Source organism: Leguminivora glycinivorella, chromosome 4 (genome assembly GCF_023078275.1).
Source record: "Leguminivora glycinivorella isolate SPB_JAAS2020 chromosome 4, LegGlyc_1.1, whole genome shotgun sequence".
In the NCBI taxonomy this organism is placed as follows: domain Eukaryota; kingdom Metazoa; phylum Arthropoda; class Insecta; order Lepidoptera; family Tortricidae; genus Leguminivora; species Leguminivora glycinivorella.
This window is the reverse complement of record NC_062974.1, coordinates 14257183-14281518: the sequence shown is the minus strand read 5'-3', so window position 1 is coordinate 14281518 and position 24336 is coordinate 14257183. Positions and strand designations below refer to the sequence as shown.

The window sequence follows — 24336 nt, the reverse complement described above, 5'->3', positions numbered from 1 at the left end:
CGGATGTCGGAAGGATTTCAATGGAAAAAATCCAAGATGGCGCCTGTAGTGTATGGGATATCGGTCCTACATCCGATATGGGATTGGATAATGTGCAAACGCACTTAGTGGCCTTAGTTGATAACTAAACTTTAGTGCTACAAGTAGACATAATTTACATAAGCCGAGACAAGCTCTTTTTCCACACTTTATCAGTTGATAAGTATAGTAACCTGTGTGTTTGAGCTGGCAGTGTTGTCGATACCGGTGAAAGTGCTCGTATTTATATTCGGTGCAGGGACTGCCGTTCAATCTTGTCAACCACTCGTACTGCTGCTCGTGCAGCAGTAGTGTATTCAGTACCATGAGCTAGGATGTGTTTCCGCTGAAACCGTAGACACTCACACAAGTGAATACACAACGCGGTCGGTGCAGGTATCGCCGTCTGCGCCTTACCCACGACTCATACTTATATCAGCACCGTGTACCGTGTACTATACCTTGAGCTGGCAAGTGTTGCCAGTAAACCCGCGGCCGCAGGCGCACGCGAAGCCGCCGACGCGATCGGTGCAGGTGCCGCCGTTCGCGCACGGTGACGACTCGCACTCATTGTACTCCATCTCACAGTGCTCACCCGTATACCCTGTTTAAACGTAAAGGCTTTACAAATGTACCCATGTCTGAAAACAAAAGAGTCACTATTCTGATCTCTGTATAATAGTTATGATACGTATGATTATTACCAAATATGCAATGTACTCACATTAGAGGATAATTTTAAATAATAATAAATTTAAATTAAATAATATAATTTTTTTTTATTGAGGATAAAAAATAAATAAATTAGAGCATAATTTTGTAATTCGAATAGTTGCTAACAGGCTCTATCTAAGTAGGTACCTATCGAAGTATTACATTGTAACGAGACCTGTGTAGGTACGGTAACAAGATCAGGTAACCGAAAACATTTCAACGTCGCTCTCAATGTTCTTTATTGACCTAAATTAGCAATAACAAAGTAAAATATGTTAATCTAATACGAAGGCGACATAAAATGCAAAACAAGTGAAATTTCTCATTCCGGCAAACAAGCCACAAAGGGCCCTTAACACGCCTATGTAAATAAAGATTACGCAACGACATTCGACGCGGGCTGCGCCAACCATCTCGCTCGTAAGTCGTTTTTCAAGGCCCAGTTTTGCATGAAACTCCCATATAATAAATACATAAAATAAATTGAGTAGAAGAATATCATCGCGAATTCAGATTAGGAATAAAGTCGTATTAGGGTAAACTAGTGCTACTGGGATCCTTAATATAGTTATCTACATAATGTTATATTCAGTGAAAGAGAAAAATCAGCGCTTACGGCTTATTACTTTGCTGATGACATTGAGATGAAAAAATATGGATGTAGAAATGGTGAGTTCTATTAGTGCAACTTTTTAATAGCAGGATCGGCGGCTCAAGTTCATACCAATGAGTTTCTTCGCACTTGTTTACAAAATATCATTTGTTAGGTGTAGGTATTACATTATTCTTGGCAAAGGGAAATATCGCGCAGAAAACAATTAAAAGAAAATTGGAGATGTAAAAAAAAACTTTCAGTTAAAAAGATTGTGAATCTCTATGTTTTTAACAAAACCTGGGTTCCCAAAGCGCACCTCAAGCTCTCACGAGCTGGGACAAATATTCCGGTGAAACGCTAAAAAGATGGAAAAATCAGGTCTAGTTTCCCCCGGTTACGTAAAGTTTTTAGAGCTAAATGTATCTTGACACTTGTCCTTTACGTGAGTACAAATCATAAACGTAGTCGCAACTGAATCGAGCAGATAAGCAGACTCGCGGTTAGCACATGCTATTGTTAAGCCGCTTTAGTAATTTAGTTTATACAACTTCATATGAAATAAGTAAGAGGAAGGGGCTTTTGTGCGGTAACATCGAGTCTGCGTATGTTATTGATTTTATGTATTAATTTCAGCAACCAATTCTGATAAACAATTTGTTTTAATCCTATTTTGACAACACCTTGATAATGACCCAAAGTGATTCGTGCGCGCGGGAGATGCACTGCTAATCTTATGAGGGTTGTGATGTGAACAAATAATATAATAATTTAAACAAATCGTGAAATCAGAACCAGCCTCCGTTGTCGATTGTGTTTGGAAGTACCAAACATTTTATTTTAATTTGAAAATTGTAAACCGTTATGTATTCGGAATTTTTTGAGGCTAAACTGTCTTGGTATGAATTCTGTTATGCGTTTATCACTTTATTTGTTTAGAACCAACGCGAGGGCGCGCCACTATAAACCTCACATTAACATAGAAATTTCAAATGAATTATGGCATGGCCACACTTTTTCATTGCAAATCTCAAAGGTATCTTGATCGGACTCACAGAACTTAATTTAGATAGAAGAAACAAATTCATATATTTGTATAGGGGCCGAGCGTGTCAAATTTTGTACTGAAGTTGATTCTTGCCTGTAATTTTAAATGTCTCAGGCTCTTGATTGTTCATAATTTTTGTGTTGTTGCAATTGAATATCACGTAACTAGGCATTTTTTATGTTTTGGTTGACTTCAACTTACAAAAATTGACGCCCGAAAGCTGCAAGCTGCGAGTAAAGACGGACAACTCAGTGGATTTCACTGAGTTCATTTGACACGCTAAGTAGATACGTTTGCTTGATCTATGGTATATATGACATCTGTGATCGGACTCTACTAATAATGCTAAAGCTACATCTTACTAAGTAGCCACCAGTCGCCTAACCTAACGGATGACCCAATAAAACACAAAGCTATAATAAATTGCTCCCCGACTGACTATTGGAAGATGTTTCTTTTTAATTAGGATAGCGTCTAAAAGTTCAGCATTAGACGAAAGTTAAGTCCATGAGATACGACAGCGATTTCCGTTCCACTTTACGATAGCGTAATTAAAAGCAACTTAAGCGGAAGGGTTCTACCAAAGTGATAAAAATAAATCTCTCCAGTTTAATGAACCAAACCTTTTTTTAATCTATTCCAACGATACTGTACTAACAGCAGAATGGGTAGAAATATTAAAATATTACTTAGTTGTTCCTTATATAGGTACTATTACTGGATTTTGTTCGAGCAAGTCTTGTCCAAGTCAGTAGGTATCTAACATGCATTTGTTTGTAAACGTACAAACTCAGTGAAACAAGTTTCGGTTGCCTTCTTCAAAAAGACAATATTGCCCTGGGGATTGTTTGTTTGCCCCGACGCAATGTATATTGCCTCTCCCAGTAGGGAAAACAAGTCCCTTGATTAATTCACCCCGATTTATTTCAAGCATGGGATATAAAACATTCGGTTACTTAAGACTCTTAATGAAATTAGGTAAACGAGTATTATAATAAGTGAAAAGAAAAATAGCGCATTTTTCAAGGAATATTTTTTTCTCAAACATGGTATGAAATATTGATGTTATGTACCTTATAATTGGCAGCGAAGTATGACGTTGCAAGTGCGGCTAGGACGATTGATAGATAATGGAATTTCATACAAACCTTGCAGGCCAAGGCCGGCAAAGTCCTCTTTTTTTAGGGTTCCGTAGTCAACTAGGAACCCTTATAGTTTCGCCATGTCTGTCTGTCCGTCCGTCCGTCCGTCCGCGGATAATCTCAGTAACCGTAAGCACGAGAAAGCTCAAATTTGGTATCAATATGTATATCGATCACGCCAACAAAGTGCAAAAATAAAAAATTGAAAAAAATGTTTTATTAGGGTACCCCCCTACATGTAAAGTGGGGGCTGATATTTTTTTTCATTCTAATCCCAACGTGTGATATATTTTTGGATAGGTATTTAAAAATGAATAAGGGTTTACTAAGATCGTTTTTTGATAATATTAATATTTTCGGAAATAATCGCTCCTAAAGGAAGAAAAAGTGCGTCCCCCCCCTCTAACTTTTGAACCATATGTTTAAAAAATATGAAAAAAATCACAAAAGTAGAACTTTATAAAGAATTTCTAGGAAAATTATTTTGAACTTGATAGGTTCAGTAGTTTTTGAGAAAAATGCGGAAAACTACGGAACCCTACACTGAGCGTGGCCCGACACGCTCTTGGCCGGTTTTTTAATTTCCAAACACAGATAATTGTGACATAACATCCAGGTATTTAGCCAATTAAAAAAAAACTATAAGGGGCTTTATAGACGTGCCGACTGCAACTGGTACGGGCCCTAGACAATATTTGATTTTGGGTGCGTTTTCATACAAAAAAAAAAATTTTTTTCGTTTTTTTTTTATTTTTTTTTAACTTTTTGTTTTTTTATAAGCGTATACGGAGTCTCAAAGGGGAACGAAAATTCGATTATTTTTGCGCTACGACGCACCGTTTAGGAGATACAGCCATCCAAATTTACTATTTTCAGTAGACTTTATTTATTTCATACCATGTTTGAGAAAAGCACTATACATACCTCGGCGGGAAATGGGGTTGCCCCGGCCTCTGTAGTAATGTACTATTGTTCTGATGAAATGATTACGGTTCGACGTGACGTTTCGTGAAAAATGTTCGACGAAAAGAAAGCATATTTTCATAAACTTGATTTGATTGATTAATTATATTCTCCATCCATTAGGCCATTTTCACATTATTATCCGATCCGATATCGGATGTCGGAAGGATTTCAATGGAAAATATTCAAGATGGCGCCTGTAATGTATGGGATATCGGTCCGACATCCGATATCGGATCGGATAATGTGAAAACGCACTTACTGTGACGTTTTAGTTTAGTTTCGCTATGTCTGTCTGTCCGACCGTCCGTCCGTCCGCGGATAATCTCAGTGACTGTTAGCACTAGAAAGCTGAAATTTGGTACAAATATGTATATCAATCACGCTGACAAAGTGGCAAAATAAAAACTGGAAAAAATTGTTTTGATAGGGTACCCCCTACATGTAAAGTGGGGACTGTTTTTTTTTTCATTTCAACCCCAACGTGTGATATGTTGTTGGATAGGTATTTAAAAATGAATAAGGGTTTACTAAAATCGTTTTTTGATAATATTAATATTTTCGGATATAATCGCTCCTAAAGGAAAAAAAAAGTGTGTGTGTGTGTGTTAGAGGGGGGGAGGGACGCACGTTGGGGTTGGAATGAAAAAAAATATCAGCCCCCACTTTACATGTAGGGGGGCTACCTTAATAAAACATTTTATTCCATTTTTTATTTTTGCACTTTGTTGGCGTGAATTTCATCGTTCTAGTGCTAACGGTTACTGAGATTATCCGCGGACGGACGGACAGACAGACATGGCGAAACTATAAGGGTTCCTAGTTGACTACGGAACTCTAAAAAATATGAAAAAATCACAAAAGTAGAACTTTATAAAGACTCTAGGAAAATTGAGTTCCGCGGCAGGACTGAAACCTTTCGGAGCTCTATCCTACTGAGTCATGGAGGACTACCAAATGTGCGCGAATTTTCTCATGCCTTCGCTCAAAAAAAAATCTCGGCAATAAGGCATAAAATAGGGTTTGTTTGCAACAAAGTTAAAACAAACAAATAAATGAGGTCGCCCCTGCAAGCGTGGCAAGGCGGTGAGGCATCACATCAAGTGACGAGCGAGACCGCACGGGAACGGGCAACCTTCCAACTGATCTTCAAATAAATCACTCCCACAATTTCGCTCGCCCGACGTTCGCAAACACGATTAACCCGCGCAAAACAAATGGCGGGATTCAGAAAAATAACATTAAAAATAATCAATACACAATGTTTTTAAATCCAATAACTGATGATGAAGTGTATAAACTCATAAAGTCACTAAATAACACCAAGTCATGTGGAGTTGATGACATTTCAACAGAAATGATTAAGTTGATTGGATTGTTCTTAAGCCGCCCGCTTGCACATGTAATAAATCTATCTTTTAGTCAAAGCTGTTTCCCAAAAGAGCTAAAAACAGCTAAAATAATACCGCTTTTTAAAAAAGGAGATCACTGCAACCCAGGAAATTATAGACCGATCGCCATTGTTCCGATCTTATCAAAAATATTTGAGAAGGCTTTTTGTGTTCGATTAGTTAACTTCTTAACCAAGTACAATATCCTGCACCCAAACCAATATGGCTTTCGAGAAGGTTACAACACAGAATTAGCATGTTTCAACTTCGTGAAAGACATAACTGAATCCCTGAACAACAAAATACCGATCATGTCAATTTTTCTTGACATGACCAAAGCGTTTGACCTTGTTGACCATTCTAAATTGCTGGATAAATTAGATTCTTATGGAATCAGAGGTCAAACGAATAATTGGCTTAAATCATATTTATCTCACAGGACACAATGTACTGAAATAACAAAAATTGAGGAATATAACAATCAAATCTTTAAGGTAGTCTATAGATCATCTGATAGTCTTGTTGTTTCAGGAGTTCCACAAGGCAGTAATCTGGGCCCTTTGTTATTTTTGCTATTTATAAATGACCTTCCAATGGCCATAAAACACAAATCAATACTGTTTGCGGATGACACGACTATCATTATTAGAGGAGACAATCCGTGTACATATGAAGATGACAGCAATGAAGCTTTAACGAATATAAGTCGCTGGATAAATAACAACGATTTACTAATAAACTTAGAAAAAACGGATTTTGTACAATTTAGCGCAGGAAAGGCCCGACCCCAAAGCTTAATATTAGAATTGAAGATGTCACTTTACAAGAAGCTAGTAGTGTCAAATTTCTGGGTTTAAATATAGACCCTTGCTTAAATTGGAAGGGACACATCGAATTTTTGTGTAATAGGTTAGATCGTTTTATCTTCGCATTAAGAAAACTTAGACAATGTGTATCTAAAGAGGCAGCGATTACAGCCTACCATGGACATGTGTCCTCAATTCTCAATTATGGCTTAATGTTGTGGGGTAATTCTGTGGACGTTGAGAGAGTATTTTTGTTACAGAAAAAATGTGTACGCGCGATAACAAATACCTGGATAGGGCACAGCTGTAAACCAATTTTTAAAGAATTAAATATTTTACCGTTAGCTTGTATGTATATTTATAAACTTTGTACTTTTGTTAGGAAATTTCCAGGATATTTTCAAAAACGGTCAGATGTACATTCGAGAGACATAAGAGAGCAATATAAATATCTTTTATACCAGCCACGCTGTAATAATAGTGTTTATAAAAGGAATAGCTACAATATACCATTATTAAATCGACTAACTTTAAAACGATTTATTACATTAACGACCCCAAAACACAAACACAAGCGCGTGAAGATAGATAAGGTCGTTAGTTCAATAGAGATTAGAGATTGTATATACTCGTATTCGTATTGTGTGATCGGTTCGCGATAATAAAGCATGTAAATTCTTAGGCGGGGTAAAGGTGTATGCATCATAAATCAATGTTGTTAAAATCTGATAAAACACCTACGTAGGTAGGTTTCGTTTTTTGCATTTATGTGGATATTTTGATGATACACACTGTACCTACGCATACAACGTTATTATTTCTGTACCTACCTGTTGTTTATACTCAACTAATAGATACATACATAAACTCACGCCTGTATTTCGAAACGGGGTAGGCAGAGCACGTGAAACTATTCAAATTTAAATGTCACACTTGGGCCTTGGCAATTCAGAAGAAAACTAAATTGTGATATTACAGTGACAGGTTGCCATTGCCTTTGCCATGATGCCAATTTTAAAAGGATTACAAACTTTTGTTTAATTGTACATAACTATAATTAATACAAAACTTGTTTTACCTAGTTAAGTTTTTAACCTCATTCTTAGTACATACCTAAATAGTAAATAGTTTATTAATTATGGTCAGACCAACGTACAAGTACCTACATATATACATTTTGTACTTCCTATATTTGATCACGTTTTTGTCACCGTCATCAATTTTCATTTCCATTAGAGTTATGATCAATTGATCTCGTACGTTTCATAAATAAAAGCATACAATCATTACGGTTCAGCACACAAGAGAACGGCGACAACGACAGGTGTATTTGAATGCTCTGTATGACCGATGATAATTTATTTTTGTCTATTTTGTAGTCTGCTTTTACGAAGCAACTGGACAAAAGATACAAAAAGATTTGGATAAATATGAAATGAAAAGTGCCTCTCAGCATCGATACGTTGTAACAGAACAAGCGTCTATGACGAGGAAATGGACTCGTTATTACATATAAAACTTACGGCGAAACAACTTTTCCTTGACCAACTTTTTGGTGCATATTTCCTTCGGGATTTCATTGAATATTTTAACAAATAATATCTTTGATGGTTAATCACATGTTTAGTTACGTCATCACTGATAGAATTCACTATTATTTAATGTAAAACAGGTTGGAAAAACGTATTTATCAACAAACTACGTTCACATGGACGAAATACTGACATTGACAGTTGTCAACTGCATAGCGTTCCGATATTATGTCTTGGTTCCAATTACAAGTCAGAGAGGAAATAATGACTAATATTGATTATTATACTTCCTGAATATATCATTCAATGTAACAATTAATAACAAATGTGATATTTCATTGCGAAGTCACTTACTAAATTGATTTAAACAGTCTTTCACAAAATAATATTTACGTAAAAATATTTACGGAACACTCCACTATTGGACTACATAGGTATCAATACCAATAGCTCTGTCTCTCTCTAAAACAGCTGCAATCTGCACGTGTTGATAAGCGAACGTCCGCGTGATGATCGTGAACTTTATTACGTAGGGCGTATGACTTAGTAAACAAAGCATTTATGATCTTTTTCTTATGTGCGCGATTTAATAGCCGCCTAGTCGGAGATAAGTCGGAGATAGGTCGGATGTCGGAGATACGTCGGAGATAGGTCGGAGATAGGTCGGATGTCGGAGATAGGTCGGAGATAAGTCGGAGATAGGTCGGATGTCGGAGATACGTCGGAGATAGGTCGGAGATAGGTCGGATGTCGGAGATAGGTCGGAGATAGGTCGGAGATATGTCGGATGTCGGAGATAGGTCGGAGATAGGTCGGAGATATGTCGGATGTCGGAGATACGTCGGAGATAGGTCGGAGATAGGTCGGATGTCGGAGATAGGTCGGATTTAGGTCGGAGATATGTCGGATGTCGGAGATAGGTCGGAGATATGTCGGATGTCGGAGATAGGTCGGATTTAGGTCGGAGATATGTCGGATGTCGGAGATAGGTCGGATTTAGGTCGGAGATATGTCGGATGTCGGAGATAGGTCGGATTTAGGTCGGAGATATGTCGGATGTCGGATGTCGGATTTAAGTCGGAGATAGAGGCTATAAAAGGGTCGAAGCGAGCCGACGCGCGTCATTCTTAAAATATCTACAAGACTAACAGTGTCTCTGGCTTTCGTGTGTTATACTGGTGAGTGAAGTTGTTCTGCTATTGTTTCTTTGTTTGTTTTTACTTGGAAATTATTCTAAGTGATTGTAAACTTTGAAATTGTGTCTCTGTTTGATTGTGCGGGGATAATATCGTCGTACAGTTAAACTTGGACGTGTGGTGGAATTGCTTTACCGTCAGTTGTGGGTTTATTTTAGTGTTCTATTTATAGTGTAGTTTTACGTTTTAATTAAAGTGTAGTGAAGTTTTCTGTGCTTTGTTTCATGAGTGCCGTTAAGCAATACAAAGACTGGGTCGATGTATGGCTGGTGTTTGGAGATACGTCTGTGTTTGGTTTTGTAGGGAGTAATTCTTGCAAAACTAAGCTTAGATTATAGCACGTAAAGGAAACTTCACTCGGTTGTTTAGTTGGTCAGTAAAATTAAACTTAGTAATTTTCTATGGGGTTATTTTGTGAAAATTATAAGCCAGATCATTGTTTGTGACAGACTGTTGTCCGGCTAGGCGCTTCTTCCCTTACGGTGTCAAACAAGGAGCGTTTAGGGGTCTTTTGTTCCAAGTGGAGGGCTTGGGCGCTTTTATTTACTTACAAAAGCGTATTTTCTCACCGGTCTCAAAGAGTCCAACTGTTAGATGGAAGTGAGGACTTTCACGATTGACGAAAGACATTAGGAGTAATCCTTGCTCACTGAAGTCGGCAGTATTTGAGGCTGGGGTCCTATATATATATATATTTATTTACTCGGTGTTCTGGTTCATGCTGGCGTTGGTCGCTGGAGATTTCGGTTGTGATCGATCCATATCTAAGTAAAGTCTGATCGCAGCTGGGTCTCCCATGTGGCTGGTACTGGTGTGTCCTAGAATACTGGATATATACACGGATAGGGCGATCTACTCTCTGCTACCCTAGCCCGCGGGCAAAAGCAGAGGGGGGGATCAGAACTCAAGCCTATAGGTTGCCTATCTCAGCTTCGCTGGCTGAACTGTACAGCTTATGGTAGGGATACACTTGTGCATATTTTGAACATTAGATCTATGGTAAGTGACGGTCTTTGTTTCAGATATGCTAGAGTAGGGAAAACGATAGGATTAGGGTAGAGTCACACACTATTTCTATGAAAGTAGAGTTCTTTTATGATTGGTCTTGGAATATAATCGGTCAACGTGTATTGTGGAGAAATAATTTAACTACTACTATTATGGTTTTAATGGACTTTAAATGTGGTGTTTACTATCTTAAAATATGTGGTAAAACTGGTAATTTATAAAAACTCTTATTACTTAATTTATTTGAGTGAAATTAATAATTGTGGTAGCAATTTCTGATTTTTCGGTGTGGCTGCGGGACACTTAGTGTTGCTAACTGGTTTTTCAAGGTAAATTCTATCAAGTTGGTTAGGGAAACAAACTATTCTTTGGAATAAAAAGCATAGGTTTGTTATAGGGCCCAGTGGCATGCGAGCGTCGTCCACTGATGGAAAGTCAAAAGCTTAGAAGAGTTAGTAGACTTACTTAGTTCTCATAAAAGTTAGCGACTGCTCGGTGTTTCGATAAAACATTAGAAAGATCGAGAAGTTATGGTCTATTAGCAGTATTGGGGAAAAGGGGGGTTTAGCTAGGAAAAAAGAAACAAAACAAAAAGGGGGTTAGTTCGTAGATAGATAGCCCTTCAGGCTTACTTGCTTAGGATCCTGATAAAGTGGTTTGATCAGGTCAGGGGTCCCATACCGTATCGCAAGCCCTTGCCCAAGCCGGGACCACTAATAAGGCGTAGCGGATGATTACCAAAATATTTTTTAATATTTATTTCATGTATGTTTCACTCACTAACTTTTATTCTAAAATTTCTTCATCACGTTATTAATTTTCTCACATATAACTTTCTAGGCCTAAATCTGATAAAATACTCTTCTATAACACTATATTATTATGCTACAATAACCTTTATTCTTCTTTAAAATATAAATAAATAAAATTTTAAATATTAGTCAAAAATACAGCTGATACTCATTAAAGGATCTAGGTTATCGCGGTTCACGTCGAAGGGTTCTACTTATTCACCCTAGACGATCACAAGGCCAAATTTAAGGGGTATATTTAAAGGGGGGTTAGCTATAATGTTGGTTAGTCAAGTAAGTAAGTAGATAAGTAAGGTGAGCGGAGGTTTAGTTACATTTGGTTCCGTGACCAAGGGATCTAAGATGTGCTCTGTAGAACACATCTTGGATACCAAGGTTTACAAATAAATAATAGGAAGTAGCCGTTGCAAGGTTACTTTTGGTGCCGAGCAACCAGAATTTGAATAACCTTATTTTATAGCCTTGCCAGGCTACATTTGTTGCTGTGAAGACGAGTGGGTGTGCTGTATTTCTGACTTATTTCATCTCTAAATAAAACTCATATACCTAATATTTTTATTCAATCGCTATTTCATAAAAACAAAAATAACTTTATTGTTAATAAACACGTCAGTAGTATTTTCTTCCATTGTTAATTCTTGCCGCGTTCCGGGCGAAGTCGTGCATCAATAGAGAATCAATTATATTTTCGTCTTCCTCTGGTATCTGAAAAAAAAAATTAAAGTAGCGTAGTAAACTTAGACAAAATCTATTTCTAGGAAATTAGCTCATAATCGTAGTGGTTGAACTAAATATCGTCCAGATTAGGCAATTCGGGTTGCATTGCTACGTAGCAATTGTTGGCATTGGCGCATCTTGACGTTCCCTTGCGCCTGTGCGTAGTACTATTATTTACTCTGTGTTTTAATGTATGTTTTTATAGCTGTTGTATAGGCGGAGCAGGTACTGGAAATACTAGGTACTTATATATAAAAATACCCATGTATCTAAAATAATAGAAGGCGCGGAACTGTAATACTTTAGAAGAGTTTGCCACCTAGTGACCGAAATTAAAACATAAAGTATATATACTATGTACAATAGCAATAGAATTTCATGTTAAAACAAATAGTTCTTTATAGGCCTTGTACATTTTCTTAGCAGGCTCTGCCATCTTCAGGGCTATTTTGAAAGCTTTACATCACATTTGCGCTTTACATTGGAGATCGGATAGCTTCGATGCTGTCTTATATAGTCCATGAACACTCTGACATGTATGTTCCTGGCAGGCGTGTGTTATACAGAATTTCATTCATAGGCAGGATAACTACTAGTCTAGATGTAAGATGATTTTCCTAAAATAATCCAGGTAAAATTAATGGATCGTATCCGGAACACTGCGCTGCGCTCCAAGACAAAAATTGTCGATGTGGCTCGGAAAGCGGCCAAGCTAAAGTGGGACTGGGCTGGACACGTCTGCCGCATGCCGAGTGAGCTGTGGGCTAAGATTGCCACAGAGTGGCAACCCGGCCTAACGCGAGGATCCGGCAGACCCCGCCGGCGATGGCGGGACGACTTGGATTGCTTCCTTAACAACTGGCCCGAAACTGCCCGAGATCGGGAAGATTGGAAAAAGAGGGGGGAGGCCTTTGCCCAGCAGTGGGACATAACAGGCTCCTAATAATAATAATAATAATCCAGGATACCTAAGCCCTAGATTTAAGACCTAGTAATACAAGAAGATAGGCTCTAGTCTAATGGTTATGGGGGCGCGATTATTTATTGTCGCGCTGAAGTACAAAATTGTAGGTGGCATTCCGCCATTTTTCTATGAATGCTGAATAGCTACACGCATGTGGTACTATGACAAGTACATCCTTCGATGGATGGTTTGTTTGCGTTTCAGTTGTAACTCTATAATCTACAAATTGGCTCACAGGATTTCATACATCATACAATAATTTGGCATAGTATTGGTATCAAATATTCTCACTGTAGCGCAGCCGTGAAAATAAAAGATTTGTCTCTTAGGTATTAATCATGTCAGGACTAATTTAGTTCATTAGCTTATAAGTCATCATATATTTTCATATTACATCCGTGGTAAACAAGTATATGTCATCGCTTGACGGTAAGCGGTCACCGTAGTCTATGTCTGTCAGTAATTTCAGAATAAATTAAATGTACCTTGTGAATTTCCACTTTCTATAGGTATATATATTTATGCTGTAGTACAAACAAGTATGTATGTATGAATAACTTGAACAAGATTTTCAATAGGTGCATATGACATGAGTTCGTTATCTCACGTGATAAGCTGTAGGCTAGTCTAAAATAGTAAGTGTAAAACTATACAATCATTATGTTCAGTAGATTGTGAACACAGCTTTTATACGGAATCCTAAACTGTCGCAATATTTCACAAGTCAGGAGTATGCCAACATACTGCACTTCATTACAACCATGTCAAATATATCCTACGAAATATTAGCATTACCAGCATCTGGGAGGTCGTACCTCGCCATACCCTAACTCCACTACTGCTTGATCATTGTCACAATTGCTCAAATAATTTCATGAAAATTGATTGGAATTTGTAATATTCCTGTTAAGTAGGCATACTCTTATATAATAAGCACTATTATCATTATAAAACCATATTTTACTGAGGTCCAGAAAAGCATAAAGTATGCAGTATGTAAACTCACCTAATATGAAAGAGCGCAGCCGGATTGTTTGATCACTTTGTGGTTCAGAAACGTTGAGCATGAGCTGGTAGTGTAGATCAGTGAGTCCTCAGTAGACTGAAAGGAAATAGTCAGACATTAGAAATGTTTATATATTATAGATAGAGTAAGAAAAGTGTTTTGTTTTAGAGTTAGGTTCTGCCAAATAGGGTTCAATATTATTTCATTTATCTACTCACGGGGGTGCGTCGCTTAATTTTGGAACTAAGGCACGCCCGTGAGAAATATTGTGTCAGAAAAAACAACGCATACAACAAAATTTACAAAAGAAAAAAAAATATATTAAAAAGTTTGAGAACCCCTGCCTAGCAGTTCATATCTACATGAGCTAGGACATAAATTAGTAATAAGTTTGCTTAGCCAATAAAATGATGATGAGTCAGTTAAGTTTGATTTTTATCCGGTCGCTCATGCCTCGCCGTTTTGCTTTACGCTTCACTTCAATTTTCTAGATAATGATGCCATGAGCTGTTCACTTTTAAATTTAATAATTAGAACATGTTATTATAATAAAACATAAGTACCTTTCATTTATATGAAGTCAGTAGATATATGGAAGACGGTCCAACCTGAAGCGTGGCCTCTCGGGTAAAACCTGAAATTGTACATATTGAAAAATTTGTTAAAATAGGGTGTATGTATGTTTAAGGAATCTTATATGTAAATATGTATCATTAAGATTGTTTATATTTATCTACTGCACTCACAGTTAGAAAAAAAAAGGACCTACCATACCCATTTTTCTAAGTCATGTAAGATTTCCTGCCGAGTCGTTTTACTCACTAAGTAGGGTTAATTAAGTTTAAAAGTAGCTTTTTAGTGGCTATGATTTTGTACTTACTTGGAGATAGCGTTAAGACAGAGAGCAGTCCATAGAGGACACTCTGGAAAAATTTCCCAATCTGCTAGCAATTTACCGACAGCTGTTGTTCGGTGTTGATTGCCCATTTTATATACTGAAAATTAATACATACATTGTTTAAACCCATTGTAACAAGAACAATATTTATATTAAGTCTAGATTTTCAGTCTACATAATTTTATTTAAGTGTCCAATCCAACGTCAATCTTTATCTTTGCCTCAGAAAAATAATTAAGTCATTTCATTGTTTGGAACCGCAAAAATTTTATAAATTCCAAGTACAGTTAGGTAGCCTTGGTCAAGTAAAATATTTGAAAATATATTTTTGATGTTTACTCTTTAAACGAGGTGTATTCAGGAGTTTCGTGTTTCATGACAGATTGAAGAGTAAAAACAAAAAGCTTACCTTTGCTGTAAAGTTAAGTATCCAGTTTATTTACGTCCATTGCACATTGCACTAGGCTAGATTTTACTAAATCTACTGTACACCTAACACTTATTGCAATGAATTAAAATAACGCGTTTTCGCCTGATTTTCTAACGAATTTATAGGTTATAAAAATTAAAACTCAGTGACACAAACATATTTTACATTGATCTGAAAGTTTATTCTTCGGACCACATTTGAAATATTAAATGGAAAACATTTGTTTTAAGTTATTACAGATTCATGTTGTAGGCAGTATAGCGCTAAAATGGTCCATTCATAAATAGATCTGTCATTTTTTCGCGGACAAAGCGGTTTAGCGGTAAACATGAGATAGATTAGAGAAAATAATTTAACCACAGATAACATATATCTCCGCCAAAAGGTGTTCTATTGGCGACAATACTCAAACTGTCATTGTTCTTAAGTTGGTATGCTTGATCGTCATACAATTTTGTAGCAGATGAGATTATGATAAGGTGTGACATGTTGTCCAATGGTTTGCGGTTAGTAAGTACTTTATAAAATCAAATACTTTAAATAGTATACTTTGTAAATTATTTTGCCTTCGAGTCAGGGTAGTGTGGGGTAAAATGGGATAGGTAAACTTTTAAAATTATTATCTAGTTTCTATTTCTATTTTTATTATTTATTTTGATTACTTTTAAAAGCGTTGACTTTCTGTAAACAATCGAGTGAAAGCGTAAATGAGGAGGAATGAACGAGTGTATGTGTATAATTTAGAGGTGATGAATGCTTATAGATGTATGAATGTTTTGATAGATTGAATGGCTGGGTATGATGGATGTAAGATATGAAGGTTGTCTCGAATGTTTTTTTTTATGGAATGAGTGGATTGATACAGACAGACAGCGCTGGAAAGTAGTCAAAACTAGTTTGGTCGGAATTTGCGGGAACAAACAAGGGGGGGAATTTTGGGAACACATTAATCATAAAATTCTTATTGGTTAGGTTAAAATCCAATGGATTCGACCCATTTCAAGGGTAGTTTTTTGTGACTACTACTACACAAGGTAATAAGACCCATACGAAAACCACACACCTCATCTTGAATGGGATGTATTTGACAATCGACATATTTAAGGGCCGATATCGTCTAGTGAGAACGAGGCTCTTTTCAATATTTGGTTTCTTGTTATGTGTTCAAATATGTGAAGTTTAGTATTATCAAATCATTTCTTCATTTGATCATGATATGGTACCGAGTTGAGGTACATGCTTATGTCATTTAAGGTTTGTTTTATAAAAAAAAAAACACCCCAGCAAACTTTAAGTCGGTATATTTTATTCAAGTATGAGACATGCGCCAAAACATGTGGCTGGAGTGATTAGGTAGAGAAATTGGTTTGAGTTCCGACAATGGAGATTGAAGGCTCTGGACTTATAATGAGAGCTCAAAAGGTTTCTTCGTATTTGCGTGGGAAGTTATTGTGAACTCGTTGAAATTACTACGGTAATTATTCCGGTCCAACAGTGTGGATGGAATGAATATTCGCCGCGACCGGGGAACGAGCTAGTAAGAACGGGTTAATAGGACCTATCAGATTCACAACCTGATATCCCTGGCGATGCGTGGACTCTGAGAAAGGGGTTATCATGGTTCATTGTCGAAATTCTGATGAGCTAATTTCAAAACTGAGTCGCTAGCAGTTGCATAGTATTGGAATACACACCACACGATTAGAAATGGGGGGATATTTCCGACTGATCTAGAGATATTTTTCTTTTATTCAATTTTATTGCTTCTTTTGCTAAGTGAGATTGGATTTTTTTACAAACCACTTTGTATTTTATAAAAGAAATCCAATCTGGGGGCGAGTTGTAACAGAACAAGCGTCTATGACGAGGAAATGGACTCGTTATTACATATAAAACTTACGGCGAAACAACTTTTCCTTGACCAACTTTTTGGTGCATATTTCCTTCGGGATTTCATTGAATATTTTAACAAATAATATCTTTGATGGTTAATCACATGTTTAGTTACGTCATCACTGATAGAATTCACTATTATTTAATGTAAAACAGGTTGGAAAAACGTATTTATCAACAAACTACGTTCACATGGACGAAATACTGACATTGACAGTTGTCAACTGCATAGCGTTCCGATATTATGTCTTGGTTCCAATTACAAGTCAGAGAGGAAATAATGACTAATATTGATTATTATACTTCCTGAATATATCATTCAATGTAACAATTAATAACAAATGTGATATTTCATTGCGAAGTCACTTACTAAATTGATTTAAACAGTCTTTCACAAAATAATATTTACGTAAAAATATTTACGGAACACTCCACTATTGGACTACATAGGTATCAATACCAATAGCTCTGTCTCTCTCTAAAACAGCTGCAATCTGCACGTGTTGATAAGCGAACGTCCGCGTGATGATCGTGAACTTTATTACGTAGGGCGTATGACTTAGTAAACAAAGCATTTATGATCTTTTTCTTATGTGCGCGATTTAATAGCCGCCTAGTCGGAGATAAGTCGGAGATAGGTCGGATGTCGGAGATACGTCGGAGATAGGTCGGAGATAGGTCGGATGTCGGAGATAGGTCGGAGATAAGTCGGAGATAGGTCGGATGTCGGAGATACGTCGGAGATAGGTCGGAGATAGGTCGGATGTCGGAGATAGGTCGGAGATAGGTCGGAGATATGTCGGATGTCGGAGATAGGTCGGAGATAGGTCGGAGATATGTCGGATGTCGGAGATACGTCGGAGATAGGTCGGAGATAGGTCGGATGTCGGAGATAGGTCGGATTTAGGTCGGAGATATGTCGGATGTCGGAGATAGGTCGGAGATATGTCGGATGTCGGAGATAGGTCGGATTTAGGTCGGAGATATGTCGGATGTCGGAGATAGGTCGGATTTAGGTCGGAGATATGTCGGATGTCGGAGATAGGTCGGATTTAGGTCGGAGATATGTCGGATGTCGGATGTCGGATTTAAGTCGGAGATAGAGGCTATAAAAGGGTCGAAGCGAGCCGACGCGCGTCATTCTTAAAATATCTACAAGACTAACAGTGTCTCTGGCTTTCGTGTGTTATACTGGTGAGTGAAGTTGTTCTGCTATTGTTTCTTTGTTTGTTTTTACTTGGAAATTATTCTAAGTGATTGTAAACTTTGAAATTGTGTCTCTGTTTGATTGTGCGGGGATAATATCGTCGTACAGTTAAACTTGGACGTGTGGTGGAATTGCTTTACCGTCAGTTGTGGGTTTATTTTAGTGTTCTATTTATAGTGTAGTTTTACGTTTTAATTAAAGTGTAGTGAAGTTTTCTGTGCTTTGTTTCATGAGTGCCGTTAAGCAATACAAAGACTGGGTCGATGTATGGCTGGTGTTTGGAGATACGTCTGTGTTTGGTTTTGTAGGGAGTAATTCTTGCAAAACTAAGCTTAGATTATAGCACGTAAAGGAAACTTCACTCGGTTGTTTAGTTGGTCAGTAAAATTAAACTTAGTAATTTTCTATGGGGTTATTTTGTGAAAATTATAAGCCAGATCATTGTTTGTGACAGACTGTTGTCCGGCTAGGCGCTTCTTCCCTTACGGTGTCAAACAAGGAGCGTTTAGGGGTCTTTTGTTCCAAGTGGAGGGCTTGGGCGCTTTTATTTACTTACAAAAGCGTATTTTCTCACCGGTCTCAAAGAGTCCAACTGTTAGATGGAAGTGAGGACTTTCACGATTGACGAAAGACATTAGGAGTAATCCTTGCTCACTGAAGTCGGCAGTATTTGAGGCTGGGGTCCTATATATATATATATTTATTTACTCGGTGTTCTGGTTCATGCTGGCGTTGGTCGCTGGAGATTTCGGTTGTGATCGATCCATATCTAAGTAAAGTCTGATCGCAGCTGGGTCTCCCATGTGGCTGGTACTGGTGTGTCCTAGAATACTGGATATATACACGGATAGGGCGATCTACTCTCTGCTACCCTAGCCCGCGGGCAAAAGCAGAGGGGGGGATCAGAACTCAAGCCTATAGGTTGCCTATCTCAGCTTCGCTGGCTGAACTGTACAGCTTATGGTAGGGATACACTTGTGCATATTTTGAACATTAGATCTATGGTAAGTGACGGTCTTTGTTTCAGATATGCTAGAGTAGGGAAAACGATAGGATTAGGGTAGAGTCACACACTATTTCTATGAAAGTAGAGTTCTTTTATGATTGGTCTTGGAATATAATCGGTCAACGTGTATTGTGGAGAAATAATTTAACTACTACTATTATGGTTTTAATGGACTTTAAATGTGGTGTTTACTATCTTAAAATATGTGGTAAAACTGGTAATTTATAAAAACTCTTATTACTTAATTTATTTGAGTGAAATTAATAATTGTGGTAGCAATTTCTGATTTTTCGGTGTGGCTGCGGGACACTTAGTGTTGCTAACTGGTTTTTCAAGGTAAATTCTATCAAGTTGGTTAGGGAAACAAACTATTCTTTGGAATAAAAAGCATAGGTTTGTTATAGGGCCCAGTGGCATGCGAGCGTCGTCCACTGATGGAAAGTCAAAAGCTTAGAAGAGTTAGTAGACTTACTTAGTTCTCATAAAAGTTAGCGACTGCTCGGTGTTTCGATAAAACATTAGAAAGATCGAGAAGTTATGGTCTATTAGCAGTATTGGGGAAAAGGGGGGTTTAGCTAGGAAAAAAGAAACAAAACAAAAAGGGGGTTAGTTCGTAGATAGATAGCCCTTCAGGCTTACTTGCTTAGGATCCTGATAAAGTGGTTTGATCAGGTCAGGGGTCCCATACCGTATCGCAAGCCCTTGCCCAAGCCGGGACCACTAATAAGGCGTAGCGGATGATTACCAAAATATTTTTTAATATTTATTTCATGTATGTTTCACTCACTAACTTTTATTCTAAAATTTCTTCATCACGTTATTAATTTTCTCACATATAACTTTCTAGGCCTAAATCTGATAAAATACTCTTCTATAACACTATATTATTATGCTACAATAACCTTTATTCTTCTTTAAAATATAAATAAATAAAATTTTAAATATTAGTCAAAAATACAGCTGATACTCATTAAAGGATCTAGGTTATCGCGGTTCACGTCGAAGGGTTCTACTTATTCACCCTAGACGATCACAAGGCCAAATTTAAGGGGTATATTTAAAGGGGGGTTAGCTATAATGTTGGTTAGTCAAGTAAGTAAGTAGATAAGTAAGGTGAGCGGAGGTTTAGTTACAACGTGTATTAACTCTATGGAAGCAGATGCCACTGATAGATTCTTTGAGCGAAAGCTTTCTTTGAGGTGTTAAGTAAATTACCTGGCAAGCAGAAACAACGGTACTCGTGGCCATCAGCGTCGATGTCTGTCTGCTCTATGCAAATGCCGTTGACGCAGGGCTTGTCGGCGCAGGCGCCGCCCACCGTGGGCAGCTCGCAGTGCGCGCCCGTCCACCCGTCCGCGCACGCGCAGTGGAACGTCGTCGACCCGTTCATCGCCAGGCTCATGCACGACCCTCCGTTCAAGCAAGGCTCCGAGTAGCACGGATCCTTTTCGCACTTTCTACCCGTAAAACCTACGTAAAAAGGGAAACGTTTAGAGCTAATGCATAAAACATTCCCCGGGCTAAAAGGCTTCAATGTTTGTGAATGCTTTCCGTAATTTACCTTCCCTTCATCTCACCTTTGAGATCACTAGTGTCCGGATATTCGTCGAAAATAAAAGGCTGTCGCAATCTTGAGTTAGAAACATTTTTATAGACATCGATGGGTAGTATAAGAATAACTACAATTATGGTTTCAGAGGGCCGATTTTTGAGTCTCACTGTCAACTGATGAAAACCGGTATTTTCAGTAATAATTTTCTGAATTCGAACGCCGTGAGACTCAAAAATCGCCCCCAGAATTAAAATAAGTTTTCTTTGTGATTATAATAGGAGTATAATATCATTCATTTGTACCTACACAACCTGGAAGTAGACAGCATCACTTTAAATATAAAACCACATAAGTACATAAATATGTATACTAAATGAATGTTAAGCCTCATTAGTTTACAAGGAAGTCAAATTTATTATCATTTTTGTAAATTATCAGGTTGTTGACTACACAATAATGTAAATTTAAATTACTTTGGTTTAATTCATTACATAAAGTAGTAATTTTCGATATCGATAAAAATGGTGTCTATCTCTAGACAGATTGCGACAGTCTTTATTTGGCTGCGTAAATTCCGAGCATTGGATATCACACATTGAAGCTTTATTTCCTTAGGTGAAATTATATGAGTATTTAATGGCTCACACAGAATAACGGTAGTCGCCGTTTTTGATCGTTATATTTTATTGGATACAATAATAAATCATTACGATATACCTACTATATTTATGAATACAGTCTAGCGCTATAAATTGTGGCGATAATATTGGAACGTTAGCCTGTCGATATCTTTTAGGATTAATGGTTTAGCAAGCATTGGAAGTCCGTCCAGCGTGACACAGTTGTGTGTAATGGCGCGCTAAATCGACATCAATCCTCCGCATCAATCGTAGATAATAGTTCCAATGAGAACCGATAGGCATCGAACAAGTACAGTCAGCAATAATATGATACTCTTCAAAGACTGCGAATATTATGTAACAACGCTCTTATGACTCCACAAATAAGATCGTATGTGTTGTTTTAGCGGCCTTCGTTGTACATTTAATCAACTATTGCAGACGGCTGCAGTTATCACTAAAATGCATATAAATTAAGTAAAGATTGTAACAAAACTAACTATAATTAATATGCTAATATTACAACCGTGAAATGTAAATTTACGATACGATATAAATATTCTAATCTTAAGACTTAACATAATTACAACTGTGTCAACGTATAACAGAATACAAGTCCGAATACCATTTTTCATGGATTTAACCAAGATTACTTAATATGCATCCGTAAAATTAGTATTCAGAGCTAATCGATGCAAATTGATACTATACTTATACCGAGATATAACTTATACGTACCTATATCTATACAGGCCAACTCTTACGAACACCTACATCAAAATGATTTCTGTATGATCCAGCTTCATGGCATGGCATGTGCATTGTGCTCTTCGCTAGCGTTAGCGCGAGTGAGATATAAGTTAACTACATGATCTCATTAGTTTAGTTTAGTTAGTTTAGTTTATTTATTTCATAATGGTAAATTACAGTATAAATTATTCTACGTTAACCTATATGAATTTACATTATGATCGTCAATTATAATAATTTGGCATGCAAAGATACTCGAATAATATAACGTCAATAATACTCAAAAACAATAGAAATTATTAAATTAACAATTTGTAAATGTGGTTTTCAAAACCACCGTCATTAAAAACTAAATAAATAATAAAGCACAAGTCAAATTAAAAGTCTAATAGTTAGGTATCTCATAATGATCGTCATATTAAAATGAAATTATGAGCAATTGGTAATAATAATAGTTCAAAATGTCAAGTAAATTATTACAATTTTAATTCCATATATTCATCTACCGAATATAATGGATTTTTCAATAAAAAGTTCCTCAGTTGAAGTTCAAATGCTTCGTCAGAGATTTCAGTTCTTAATTCGGCGGGTAGGCGTTCGTAATAGGTAGGGCCTATCACTCTAATATCATTTCGATTTTTGTTTATTTTCGAATCTACCTGTTAGCCTCTTTGTTTAATATTTTTTTCGGGAAGTAAATATAGGATATTAAACTCACAAAGTTCTTATGAAACTACTAAATTTATATACATTTCTGGCACAAATCCGCTATACTACTCCAAATAAATCTTCCTTCCAGCTGCCTAGTTGAGTAAAAGCGTCGTGTAAACAAGATATATGCGGGACATGGTCCGCATCGTACGGAAAAAGTATATTAAGAGCGCGCAACCGTACTTACAATACAAACTTACTAGCTTAAGCTCTTGACAAACTTTACTCATTCATTCTAGCCACGAAAATATAGGCGAAGTCCATATCAGGAACAACAATATTCAACTAGCGAATATGAATATTTTATCCAAATAACTTATTCAATCCCATTGGCTGAATGATTCCGTAATAACACGCTCCGTATTCAGGGCAGCAGATTGCGTCCCAACGATGCTTAATTGACTGCGTAGCAAAAAAAATCCTACGCCGAATTTAATACAACGAATAAATTTTCGCCAACGCACCACTGAATATGAAAGGAATAAATTATTTCAACTAGGATTCTTTATTCTGGGTCTAAACATAAAACATAAACTGTTACCTCCGACATAAATTAGAATGAAGTTGTCCGAAAAATAAATGGCTCGAGGAAAATGGTAAAATCCAGGCAATAATTCATGAAGAAAACACGGCTTCGGTATGTTAGACATTTTCAGTTTCATGCTATGACGTCGTGGGTTCACGCAACATCTGTATATGATTGCTAAGGCGTATAAAGCCATTTATTTCCAGTTTTTTTTTCATGTCGAGTGCCAGCTAAAGGTCATCAAAATTAATCAAATATTTAACGTACTTTGATATAAGTAATATGCTTCTGTAAAACCAATGAATTTTATACCTAATCCTGACTAAGTATATAAAGTACAATGAAACAAAACATTAGTGGGACTGGCCGAGATGCCCCTCGTCTGCATCGTAGCGCATTGCCTGCCTCTCTCTTCTCTATTACTTTTCAACATTGTACGTAAGTAAAGGCTATTACGGCTAAACTATTCTACAGCTAGTATAATCTAGATATTAAGTTAAATCTCACGCACTAACGAGACAGGTATTATCACAATTTGTCACATTCCTTACCGTAGGGACAAAGGCAGTGGTAGTTGGCCCCGTTGAGAGGCTGCGTGAGGTCGACACATATGCCATTATTCAGGCACGGTGATGGATTGCAGACGTCTCGCTCCTCGCAGTGCGGGCCCAGCTGGCCGGGGCAGCACTGGCACTCGTAGCCTTCCTACAAGCACATCATTTATAATAGTACTTACGCACAGACAGGTGAGACAGGATACTTCTTGCAAAACCGAAGCTTGCAGTTCAGGGTCGAATACAGTTGTCCCTTTATAATGCATTATCAGATTATCAC

At 37.2% G+C, this 24336-nt stretch overlaps 1 protein-coding gene across 1 annotated transcript in view; it reads right to left on the bottom strand.

The window, feature by feature from the left end:
• The window catches only part of LOC125225779 (delta and Notch-like epidermal growth factor-related receptor), a 72573-nt gene that overhangs the window by 5270 nt on the left and 42967 nt on the right, over positions 1–24336 (bottom strand). The window contains exons 6-8 of the mRNA XM_048129630.1: positions 24054–24207; positions 20559–20813; positions 480–622 (exon numbers count right to left, since the gene is read on the bottom strand). Coding sequence (XP_047985587.1) covers positions 480–622; positions 20559–20813; positions 24054–24207 — 552 coding nt within the window. The remainder of the gene's footprint in view (positions 1–479; positions 623–20558; positions 20814–24053; positions 24208–24336) is intronic.